Source organism: Balaenoptera borealis (genome assembly GCF_965194805.1).
Source record: "Balaenoptera borealis genome assembly, chromosome: 21".
Lineage (NCBI taxonomy): Eukaryota > Metazoa > Chordata > Mammalia > Artiodactyla > Balaenopteridae > Balaenoptera > Balaenoptera borealis.
This window is the reverse complement of record NC_138880.1, coordinates 19,659,614-19,672,109: the sequence shown is the minus strand read 5'-3', so window position 1 is coordinate 19,672,109 and position 12,496 is coordinate 19,659,614. Positions and strand designations below refer to the sequence as shown.

Below are 12,496 nucleotides of genomic sequence, written 5' to 3'. Positions count from 1 at the left end.
AGAGAAAGGAACTAATTACAGCTTAAACTCTACATAAGTAGCTATCAAATACTGAAAAAAAATTCATTTAAGCCAATATCATACTGAGAAAATATGCAAACAATTTCTACTGGTTATATGCTTAGGTATAAAACATTATGCTTAATATAAAGTATTCTACATGTTATATAGCACAATAGCTATAACGACAGTATTATGCTTAAAGCTGGCTGAACAAACACTGGTAAGAACACTTCATTAAAAATAGCCATGCAGTAGCCTTAAGACTCAAACCTTCTAGAATACAATTTACCTATAATGGAGCATGAAATTGGCTGTGCATTGCTATCACTTGTTGAAGTTTCTCTTCCTTGGCTCTTCTACAGTGGCAAATCTAGAAGACAAATTATTTAAAATACCAGTCACTTCTCCAATAATCTTCCTACTACTAGCTAAATTTGACAGAATTCTAAGTAAGAATCTTCTAACTTGTTGACATTATTTAAATTGTGGATGTCTAAGGTAGAGCAGAATTGAAGAATCAAAAAGAAAAAAATTTTAATTTTGTTTGGAAGATAATCTTTCTAAACTTCCAGAATGTAAAACACACTCTGATCCTTTATACCAGTTCTCTGATTATATAATTTCAAATATCTGTGTTTTAAAAATATGAAAATAAATCCTACTGTTGTTACCCAGGAAGCTTAACAAATAAAAACGTCAGGGCTTCCCTGGTGGCACAGTGGTTAAGAATCCGCCTCCCAATGCAGGGGACACGGGCTTGAGCCCTGGTCTGGGAAGATCCCACATGCCGCGGAGCAACTAAGCCCGTGCGCCACAACTACTGAGCCTGAGCTCTAGAGCCCGTGACCCACAACTACTGAAGCCTGCGTGCCTAGAGCCCGTGCTCCGCAACAAAGAGTAGCCCTGCTCGCCACAACTACAGAAAGCCTCCGCACAGCAACGAAGACCCAACGCAGCTAAAAATAAATAAAATAAATTAAAACAAAAACAAAAAAAAACTTCAAGATACAGTTATATAGTACCGAAGAAAAATGGACCTAAAATCGCCGCTTCACTAATGCTATAACCATAGTCATTAATGTCCCTGTACTTCAAATTTTCTCAAGGAAAACGGGGATAATAAAATCTGCCACACTTTCCTTAACAGTTCATATATATATATGGCACATCTGTTTTATAACGTTTATTAACAAAAGGTTATTTTTAAACTGTGATGTTTCAGAGAAATTAGGTAAATATTTAGGACTCTATCAAAGGACAAGATACTGCTAAGCAGACTTAAAAATTTTTTCTTTAAATATAATGGAAATACTAGAACAGAAATTATCCCCAGAATGTTCTCAGTAATATTAAAAACAAAAAAATTTTAAAAATCTGTATAGGGAATTCCCTGGTGGTGCAGTTGTTAGGACTCGGCACTTTCACAGCGGTGGCCTGGGTTCAAACCCTGGTCAGTGAACTAAGATCCTGCAAGCCGTGCGGCACAGCCAAACAAACAAACACACTATGTAGGTTATTCTCTTTTTAAACAACTTGTGAAACAGGTTATTCAGAAGTATATTACAACTATTAAGACTAGACTTAAGCTAATTTACTAGCTTTACTACAGAACAATACAGATACTATCATTTCTGAAACAGAACCATTATGTGATTTACCTGCTTGTGTACTCACAACAAGCAGGTTTAAAGTGATAGCAGGATGTTGCTATCGTTCTCAATAGAGGCTCTTCAGTTTCCTCTCACGGCACTCAAAACTCCAGCTCAGTAATGTGCTAAGGTTTTTTTACTCATGAATATACATAAGTTATTTGATATTACGCTGTCACTTGTCCTCAACTGAAGAGTATTACATACTGTTCTCTTTTCCATGAAGCTACTGAGAAAATCATCTATATCAGTCTTTCCCTCCAAGAAATCTTCTGCAATATTATCAGAGTCTTCCTCAGCTTCATGTGCAGCTACTTTCAATCTTGCCTGTAGGGCACTCGCACTACAGCTCTGAAAAAGAAAATCAAGTATATTAGTTTCTAATGCTCAGAAAAACTCCTTAGAGGGAAGGAAAATGGAGTAGAGGTAGAGGTAGGGAGAAGCAATTCATTATGTGCCTTACATAGGCTCTTTTTGAGGAAATGTGGTCCCATCTAAGTCCTCATCTTTTGGGTATGAGATGGCTACCTACCACAATAGAAACGAATCCATTGCCTGCAAACTATTAAGTGAGAGAAACTGGGCAGATCACTGTCCTCTCTTGGGGATTTAGGAATCAGATCATTGTGGTAGGCACCCTCTAAGATGATCCCCAATGATCCTCCTCTCCTGGTATTCCTGCACTTGTATAATCCCCTCCCCTTGAGTGTGGTCTGGACCTAGTGACTTGCTTCTAATGAACAGAATATGGCAAAGGTGATGGAATTAAATTTAACCAAAGTGGTGAAGGACTTGTACACCAAAAACTACAAAACACTGCTGAAAGAAATTAAAGAAGACATAAATAAGTAGAAAGACACCCTGTGTTCATGGATCAAAAGACTTAATACTGTTAAGACAATACTACCCAAAGTGATCTCCAGAGTCTATGTAATCCCTATCAAAATGTCAACAGCATTTTTTGCAGAAATAGAAAAATCCACCCTAAAATTCATAGAGAATCTCAAGAGACCCCCAAATAGTCAAAACGATCTTGAAAAAGAACAAAGTTGGAGGATTCATACTTCCTGATTTCAAAACTTACTATAAAGCTACAGTAATCAAAACAGTATGGTACTGGCAATCAGAAGAGACATATAGATCAATGAAATAACAAACACTCATACATATGGCCAAATATTTTCAAAAGTGTGCCGAGACCCTTCAATCGGGAAAGGACAGTCTTGGACAACTATTGCTAGGAAAACTGGATATCCACGTTCAGAATTAAGTTGCACCCTTACCTTACCTCATGCACAAAATTTAACTCAAAATGGATCAAAGATCTAAATGTAGGAACTAAACCTGTTTTTATTAATAGTCATCCTAGTGGGTGTGAGATGGTATCTCATTGTGATACATCACATACAGGGATATATAGAAATACACCATTTTTAATCACCCTTACCTACACTGGTTATCTATCTTTACAAGTCTCACTCACACAGATAATGTAATTTTGCTTATTAGTGTAAGGTTGAGCATCTTTTCAAATGTTTCCATTTACTTACTCATTAAATACTTATTGAGTACCTACCATGTGCCAAGCACTGGACCAATGTATTGGGTATACAGGGGGAAAAAAACAGGACAGGTTCCTGCACTAATGGCACCAACAGTCTAGTGAAGTGGTTTCCATACTTTAGAGTATAGAAGAGTCATCATCTTCAGAGGTTCTGAGTGAGCACATCTACAGAGACAATCCTAGGAATCAAGGATTTTTTTAAACATTTCAAGAAGTCAGAATAATTGCTATATCAGAATGTTTATTGGACCTTCATATGTCTCCTTTTGTGAGTTTCCTGTTCTTCCCTTTGCCTGTATGTAAGGTTTCTTTATTGACCATTGGCATTAATATTTGTTATATCTGCTACAAATATTTGTCCCCTTTACTTCACTTTTGATTTTATGATCTTCAATGTATACAAAGTTTAAATTTATATATAGCTTAAATCGTCAGTTTTTTATTTTATGCTTCTGCCTATTGTCATAATGCTTAGAAAGGATTTTCCCATCATAATCCTAAAAAAAAAACTCTAGCAGATAGTTGTCTCTCATAATTTTATGGTTTCCACCTAAATACTTACTCTATCTAGAGTATCTTTCTGTGTATGCTATGATATAGGGATCTAACTTTTTTCTAAATGGACTGCCTTTATTAAATTCTCATTTTTTTCTAACCAATTACTCATATATATGTCTGTTTCTGAACTGCAGAATCTGTTCCATAGAACTATTTTTCGCTTCCTACAAGGCTACTCTACTGTTTTAAATAAAGAGCTTTTATACTGTATTTTGATACTGGGAAAGGGTTTCTTTTTGCTCAAGCTCTTCTTGACTACTTTAACCTGTTTAGTTTTTCAGAAGAACTTTAGAATAAATCTGTTTAAATTTTTAAAAAAATACTCTTCGGATTTTGATTGGAAGTATAGAAGATTTTTAAGTTATTTTGGGAAGAATGAAATCTTTATAATACTGTATCTTTCAGTCCATGAATATTCTGTTACTCTATTTTTTCAAGTCTTCTTTTGTGTCATTCAGTAAAGTTTCCTAACTTACTTCATTGGGTTCAGTTCTAAATTTTTTACAGTTTTGTTTATATTGTAAATGAGTTTTTTTCTTCTACTTCATTTTGCACTGGTAGTTGCTAGATATCTAGAGGAAAACCTTCTCAATTTGCTAGGATTTTTACTTGTTTGGTTTTGGTTAACAACCATTTCATCTTTTCTTTTACATTATACCTCTGTTCCTTTTCTTGTCTTCTTACAGTGGCCAGAACCTCCCAAGCAATGTTAAATAGCAGTGATACTGGAGCATCACTGTCTCATTCCTAACATTAAAGGGATCCTGGAAATGTTGAGTCATTAGGTGTGATGTTTGCTGTTGGTTTCCTTATTAAATTAAGGAATTAATTTTATCTTAGTTTACTAAGAGTTTGTCTAAGGAATGATGCTGATTATTGTGAAAAGCTTCTTCAGCATCTACTAAGCTTTAATAAGCATCTAAAGGTATTTTAGTTGACTCTGTCAGATTTTCCAGTTAAGAGTGAGGGAGGACTGCTTACATGTGACTCCTGACTCTGACACTTTCTATCTACATAACCTCAGGGATGTTATTTAATATCCATGTACCTCAGTTTCCTCATCTGCAAAATGGAAAAACAGTAACAACATCTACCTCATAGAGTTTTGGGTGGAATAATGGGCAATATATGTAAATAGCTTAGTGCAATGCAAAAGATACAACAATTGTACAATGTCAGCTACTATTATTTTATTCTAAAGAATGATCATCTGAAATCTATTATAAATTTATATTCGCCTTAACCATCATTTTTTTTGCTGTTGTCTATTTCTACTTTGTTTTACTAAATTGGCTTTACCTTCTAGAATTCCTGATTTTAAAGGAAACAGAATATTATGATTGGGTTATTGACATGAGATATAAAGATTATATCCTCTTCTCTTTCATTTATTTTAGTTTTTTAAATGATTTTTGCCCTTTTTATTTTTAAAGATTTGTTTTTTCAGGAACATGGGTTGAATTTTATAAAGTTTTTGATTTTCACATATTTCTAGCATAAAATCTATTATTTGTGGTGAATTATACTTTATACTTTTTATATATTATATTTTTCAATTTGCTAACTTTTCATTTGAGATACTTGTATATAGGCTTACAAGTAGTCTAAAATTAAAATTTTTGTTGGTAGCTTTTATTAGAACAGTTAAACTGCCTTTATAATAACTCTCCCAGAAGAGTTCTTTATGGGGCTTTTTATATTTTTCTATTTTGGAACCAAATGCTCTTGCATGAGCACAAATGATTTACAATGGCTTATAACTGACAGCTGTTCATCTGCATAACTTAGAGCTGTTTATCATGACTTATAAACAGATAAGATAAACTCAGATACCTAATAAATGCTTTCTAGTAATAATGAATTTAAGAATGTGGCACATGCACATTAAGATGAAAAATTCTTATGGTAAAAGAAAAGAGCTAAACAATCTTACCTCGCTAAGTTCATGCTGCCTTTGCATCTTCTTTTCAAAAGTTGATTTCATTTGTGTAAGTAATTCATACTAAAAGAGAAAATTAAAATGCTATTTGATTCTATTTTAAAATTGTATGGATTTCTTAAAAAATGATAACTAACTCACCTTATCTAAAACAGTTTGCCTTTTGGCTTCCAAGCTGGGCTCCAAAAGGAGATTTTTTCCTGTAAGACAAATTTCTAGTTTATTGCTAGGTAAAGATCACATTTTTCTTAGGAAATTTAATAAGTAAGGAAAGACATACTTGCTAGCTCCTCAATACTTTTCATTAAGTCATCCTTGTCAGTAATAATTTGTTTTAGTTGAGGCAAAGTCAGAAACTGTTCTAGTAATACCTCCTCTTGATCATTCATATCTGTAAGTTGTGATACACTAGAAACACAACAGAAAAAATATGTTAATGAATATCAGTCATCTAGTTTTTTTCATGATAAATATTCACCATTTTTCAGTTTCATTCAGCTGAGAGTTCTAAATAATTTTTGACATATATATTTTTATATAGACACAGAAGAAGGCAAATTATAACCTTAAAAGCAAATAAAACATCAATCACAATAGAACAAAAAGTACCCTAAATACAGTACAGTGTCAAGTCACTACAGGACTATGAAGACGAGGGTTTATGAACAGCCCTAATAACCTACCAATTTTAACCTCTGAGCCTATTTACCTAATAGGTATGTGGCTGTCCCAATAAATGATACATGTATATGTGTCTGTGTACATATAGTCATAAAAATGTTTTTAAAAAGCAATCGTGGAAGGCTAATCCCAGAACAAAAATCATATCCAGAGAGTGAAAGAGGGAACTGGATGGGTGGGATAGGGAGGGAGGGAAACCTTTCTGAACCTAACTTTCAGTTTTGACTACATATAGATCCATATAAATGCATTATATAATTAAAAGACAAAATTAAAACAGAAAAAGCAGTCTCTAAAATTCAAAGCAAATGGAAATAAATGAACGTGGTTTTCTTTTCTAAGTTATATAATCATCCAGAGAAATTTTACTGAAAAGACTTTAAAAAATAGTATTTGGCTGTACATCTCTGGTGTGCTATATCCTAAAGACAAAAGAAGTGTAAAAAACAAAACAAATAAACAAAAACTTATCCTGCTTTCATAATCACTACTGATATTGTTATTTTATTGGTATTGTTATTTTGAAAAAGAACAAGTGCCTTTCAGAGAAATGGCTGGCTTCAGGTCAGGGAAAAAAAATGTTCATGTTGAGCCCATGACATCTTTGTTTTGCCAGAGTTTCCTATTGACTAAAGATAGAACTGTTTAAGCAGCAAAAAGAATAATGTTTGAATGGACTGAAACACAAATTTCTTTTTTAATTTATGAGTTTATAATAACTCAAAAACAACTATAAAAAAACAAAAAACACCTCGCCTATCAGAACTTTTGCAGCTAGCTTATGCATCAACTCATTATTCTGAAAATTAATAAATTAAGAGGAAAAAAAATCAAGCATATATCTTGTCTTTCTGTATGAAGTATATTTCAATATAACTAAACTTTCCTCTTCTATGAAGAGGCTAATTCTGGCAGTAGGAAATCACATTTGCAATCCTTAAGGAAATAATGCATAGTCAGTGATTTCAAGTGTTTCAACCTGTTTCAATCCTAATGTCACTAAAAATAAGGCAACCAGACATCATTGCTGCCGTATGTGATGTAATAGGAAATATGCACTAACTATGATGTAAATATTCTTGCCAAAAGAATTAAACCTAAATTTTTTCCCCCAGCTTTCTTGAGACATTGTGTAAGTTTAAGGTGTACAATGTAATGATTTGATAAAAAAATTGAACCTACATCTAATCAAAACTCTCTATCTAGCCACCAGTAGAAGGAAGTATGAGAAATAGAGGAACACCCTCCATGGAACCACAAAGATGCAATCAGGCAACAACAGGGTATGGGAAATTCTATAGGACAAATAACCAGTTTCTTACATAAATATTTAATAATATGTGTATAATTTACTCTATATGTATTTATATGTGTATGTATATAGATTTGTATGTATATGTATGCATGCATATGTGTGTATGTATATGTGTGTATATGTACATACATATTAATAAACGTGGGAGAAATGGCTCATGATTAAAAGAACTATAAAAGATAACAGTATTCAAATGCAATAGGTAGATCTTTTTTTTTTTTTTCAATAGGTAGATCTTATTTTGAACCCTGATTCAAATAAACTACCAACCAAAAGATTTAATTATTAAGACCCTGGGGAAGTAAGATAATATCAAAGAATTGAAGAATTAGCATCCATATTGTGAGGTATGATGATGACGTGGATTGGGATTATGGCAAAGAAAAAGTCTTTACCTGGTGGAGAAATTTAGTGAAGAACGTATAGGTAAAAATAACATAATATTTGGGATTTGGTTTAAAATAATCCTGACCTATACCCATACTTCCTGTAAAAAGCTGGAAGAAGATGGCAAAGAGGTTCACCTTTTTGTATTTTTGACGTTTTCATAATAATGTTTTTAAAGGGAAGGAAGAAAGGAAAGGAGGAGGAGAATACTCTATAACACGGCAACAATAACAGTCCCTACTTCACGGGTTGCTGCAAGCATTACTCCGCGTATGACTGCTTTAACGTGTACGTGCTGCGGGTAAACTTCATTAATTATTAGCAGAGAAGAACACATCACCACTTCCTACAAGTGACTGTAAAACACTGGATCAAATAAAGCTAAACTTTTTTTAACTGTAGGATTTCTCACAGACCAGTAACTCAATAAATATAACCTACAAGACAGACGACTGATTCATAGAACTTTCCCACTAAGACATCCACAATACAGGAAGAGTGATGATTTAAAAATGTTTTTTAACTTAATATGGATATGAAAATGATGATGTGGTTTCTATTTACAAATTAAATAGACAACAAACACCAATGTTACTCTTCTAGTTTTTTTACCTTAGTTCTGAGAGTTCTGGAAATACATCAGGGATATCAGGCATCTTGTAACCAAAACCATTTTGGCTTATCTAAAGAGAGTTTGAAATGGTGTTAAATTTCAGCCATCTTTTTGACTGCTCCTATTTGGTTATAAAAGTAATTTTTAATGTACTGCGTCCCATAACTGTTTTATTATCACACTTAATCTTTGCACTTCACATTTTCCTTACCCTCCCCTTCTTTCTTCATTGTTTTTTTCAGTATATCTTTATATATATAGGGTTACTTTTTTTTTTTTGATGGGGATCACGTGAGTACCTGTGTTTAGCTCTTGGACAAGTATACGGCTGTAAAATAAATCTCCTAAGTGTATCTGTGACAAATGTGGAGAATTATCTGTGGGTTTCATTGATGTATATGAATGTTTGTCTCAAGTGTAAGGCATTAAGTATAGAGAAATTAGTAAGTTGGCAAAAATCTGAATAGTTACCTAAGTTCCATGAGAGAGTAGGGTAGGTAAGGAATAGAGTATACATTGTTTGAATACAGATGACATTTTAAAATCAAGGACCCATGAAAAGTTCTCTTGTAATTTTATTTATACGACTAATTATAATTTGTTCATAATATTCATTAATACAATGATGAAAGGTTTTGGAAAAACGAAGTCCACTTGGGTCTATATTCTAAATTATTACAAACACTGAAATTAGTAAAGTTGATTATGATAATTTTTTAATATTCGAGTATTACTATGGGTGATATTCACTAAGGGTTAAAAATGAAGGTTTTTAAATCCCTTTAATATGTTTAATGCACAGTCTCTCCCTCGGTAACATCCCACATGGCAGCAGATACCAGCTTAATTTAAGAACACACAATTGTTTACACCAATGAGACACTGGATTAAAAGTCCTCAGTATGCTAGAGCAGACCCTCCATAATCTGATACATGCTTCTCCTATACCATCCTTCTCATATCTTTGCCTGTCCTATATGACAACCAGAGGGCTCTATAACAGGCAGCTTCACAAAGATGCCATCTGGTTTATGCTCCCAAATCTTTGTCAATGCTGTTGCCTCTTCACAGAATTGCCTTATGTGACCCCTTATCATCCTGGCAAATTCATTACCATCTATCAAAATTTGGCCTCAAGTGTGAATTCATTCATTCATCTGCCTCATTTTGAATGAGCACCTACTATATGCATCAGGCATGCTTTGAGGCACCAAGGATAAAGTGGTTTAAGAAAAAGAATTGCATCTTCTATAAAGGTATCTTTCTAGCTCTACGATGGTCCCTGGGAGCACTGACTATTCCCGTAACTGTGTCTTTGCCGTAGCTCTAGACTACCTCTTCTACTTACAATCATTTAATTATTTGCTGGTTACCTCTTTGACATTGTTACTTAAGTTGAAAATGTGATTTAATCTTTTTATCTTTTGTGCCATGGTGGCTGGCACACTGGAGGGATATAATGTTTGTTGACTGAATATTTCAAGGGTACAAACTACAGATATCTGATACCAACCGGTGCTGCAGTGTCTGTTGTGGGAACAGGCAATGGCAGATTTGAAAGGACACCAAACGAAGGAGCAGCAGGTTTGGCTGCTGTATGACTTGTCGCCGAAGAAGAAACAGTGTCAGCAACAGATAAAGAACCGACAGTCCTGGAAGCTTCTTGTGGGGGATACGGAGGAAGAAATGGAAAACCCGGAGAAGCACAAGGAGGCGTCCCACCCGCTTTACTGTACAGGCTGAAGAGAAAGAGAGGAAAAACATGAGGTTAGATTTTAGGGGTAAGTTTGTAAAAGTATTCCTAAATTGTTCTAAAAAACAGTAGTTATGCAGTACAGATGGCAGGTGCCATTAGTTATTATAATTATATAAGTGAATCAGATATCCTATAAATTGATAAAATATGAACACCCCTCAAGAAAAAATTTTCGTTTCTTTCCATGAAAAAGAAAAATGTTTTAGAAAATATGCAATTCAACTGGTCACACTGGAAGTGAACAGAACGCTCAAAACTCAAATATGGCCTTTCTGCTGGCATCAGTGAGTATCTTCATAGAAGAAATGGAGAACATTTAAGTCCAGGAAATTTATTCAAGTGTAGCTTGAATAAATCCGTAGCTTTCATTATATCTGGCAAAATCTGACTGCAAGTCAAGACTGCTTTTCCGGAAAATTTCAAAGAAAAATTAAATGTATAGATGAGCTGCTAAAAATGTTAAAACATAAAGAAGATGCGTATAAAAACTATGTATCTATTAGAAAAGCGGCACAGCAGTATGTGCTCAAGATATAATCAGAAAATAATTTATTTTTGCAAGATAATAAATATTGGGTTCTGGATCAAGATGGTGACATAGGAAGATCCTGAATTCACCTTCTCCCACAGAAATACTGAATCAACAGCTACACAGGGAACAATTTCCTCTGAAAAAAACCCTAAAAACTAGCTGAGCGGCTCCTACACGTTGGGCAAACAAGAAGAAAATGACATCTAAGCTGGCAGGAGAGGCTGAAACACAATCTCACCATAAACCCCACCCTCAGCAGGACAACCCACAAGCTGGAGAAAACTCAAAACCCAGAGCTTTTCCCTGGGGAGTTAAGGGTTGAGTTTGAACCTGAGAGACAAGCCCCCAAAACATCTAGCTCTGAAGACCAAAAGAGCTCATGTCCCTGAGACTCACAAGGCTACAGCGAACTAAGAAAAAATTCTTCCAGGGCTCGTACTCCTGGACTCCCCTGCCTCAGGGCCAAATGCAGAAGAGGACCTGACTTAAGAGGCTCATTTGCCAATCTTAAAGCATCAGCTCGAGGCAGCGGCAGGCATCTAACTTAACACACATCTAGGGGTCCGCTGGGACGCTTTCTGGGGATGGTGGCTGGTGGGTGACATCTTGTTTCCCATCTGCTGCGCTCCAGAGACCCAGTCTCACCCAGAGGGAGCTCCTAACATGCATCTGGTGCTCTGGTTTCTGCAGCTGCTGCCCAGGGAATATCCCTTGATTGCTTGCCTCCGGATGCCAGGCAGGCTAAGATTCCTGGGTCCCGTAGGATTGTAACAGTCAGAGAGGCAGTTGTTGGCAGACTATGACCCCCAGGACACTGCATAGACAGCAGACAGAAGCAACCCCCCGTCTTCCTGTGAAAGAGGCCTACGTGCTCGCCCAGGGGCTTGGCCATCTAGGCACCCACGGAGATGCTCTCAGGGAATGGAGGCCAGTGGACGCCCTCGCCGCACTCGCGCCCTGCCTCACTCCAGCTCACCACTATCTTAGAGAACGGAGCTTATGCCCTTGTTTTCGCAGTAGCAACCAGAGGACACCACAACGCTGTCTGAATCTGACAGCCAGCGGGGCTCACGCTCACAGAAATGGAGAAAAAGTTCTTAATCAGCCACCCCCCCAGGGGAACAGCATGGGACAACAGGAGCTCAGTCTTTCTGTTGAAAGAGGCCTATTAGCTTATTATCATAGCTATAGCCTGAGGGGCAGGCTTCTAATTAAACACAACTCCAAGGACCGAATGTAATCCTTCCATAGACTCCAGAGGGCGGGCTCTACTATCTTTGTGCTCTCCCTCTGCATGTTCCAGAACGCCAGCATGTCTTGGAGGGGAGATCTTACATGTGTCTGGGGTCCCGGTTTTGTATTTGGTGCTCTGGTTTTTGCGGCTGCCAACCGGGAATGCCCCTTACTTACCTGGCTCTGGCGGCCAGGGGGGCTGACATTCCTGGGTCCCATGAGAGCGGAACAGTTGTAGACAGTTCTTGGCAGGCTACCACACCAGG

At 36.0% G+C, this 12,496-nt stretch overlaps 1 protein-coding gene across 3 annotated transcripts in view; it reads right to left on the bottom strand.

Annotated features, from left to right (window-relative positions):
• Nucleotides 1–12,496, bottom strand: part of VPS37A (VPS37A subunit of ESCRT-I) — a 38,149-nt gene that overhangs the window by 1,907 nt on the left and 23,746 nt on the right. The window contains exons 5-11 of one of the 3 annotated variants that reach the window (XM_082374808.1): nucleotides 10,223–10,448; nucleotides 8,709–8,779; nucleotides 5,994–6,121; nucleotides 5,855–5,928; nucleotides 5,708–5,776; nucleotides 1,860–2,003; nucleotides 293–373 (exon numbers count right to left, since the gene is read on the bottom strand). In XM_082374808.1, coding sequence (XP_082230934.1) covers nucleotides 293–373; nucleotides 1,860–2,003; nucleotides 5,708–5,776; nucleotides 5,855–5,928; nucleotides 5,994–6,121; nucleotides 8,709–8,779; nucleotides 10,223–10,448 — 793 coding nt within the window. Of the gene's footprint in view, nucleotides 1–292; nucleotides 374–1,185; nucleotides 2,004–5,707; nucleotides 5,777–5,854; nucleotides 5,929–5,993; nucleotides 6,122–8,708; nucleotides 8,780–10,222; nucleotides 10,449–12,496 lie in introns of those variants that run through there. The other 2 variants (XM_082374810.1, XM_082374809.1) reach the window with 2 other exon arrangements.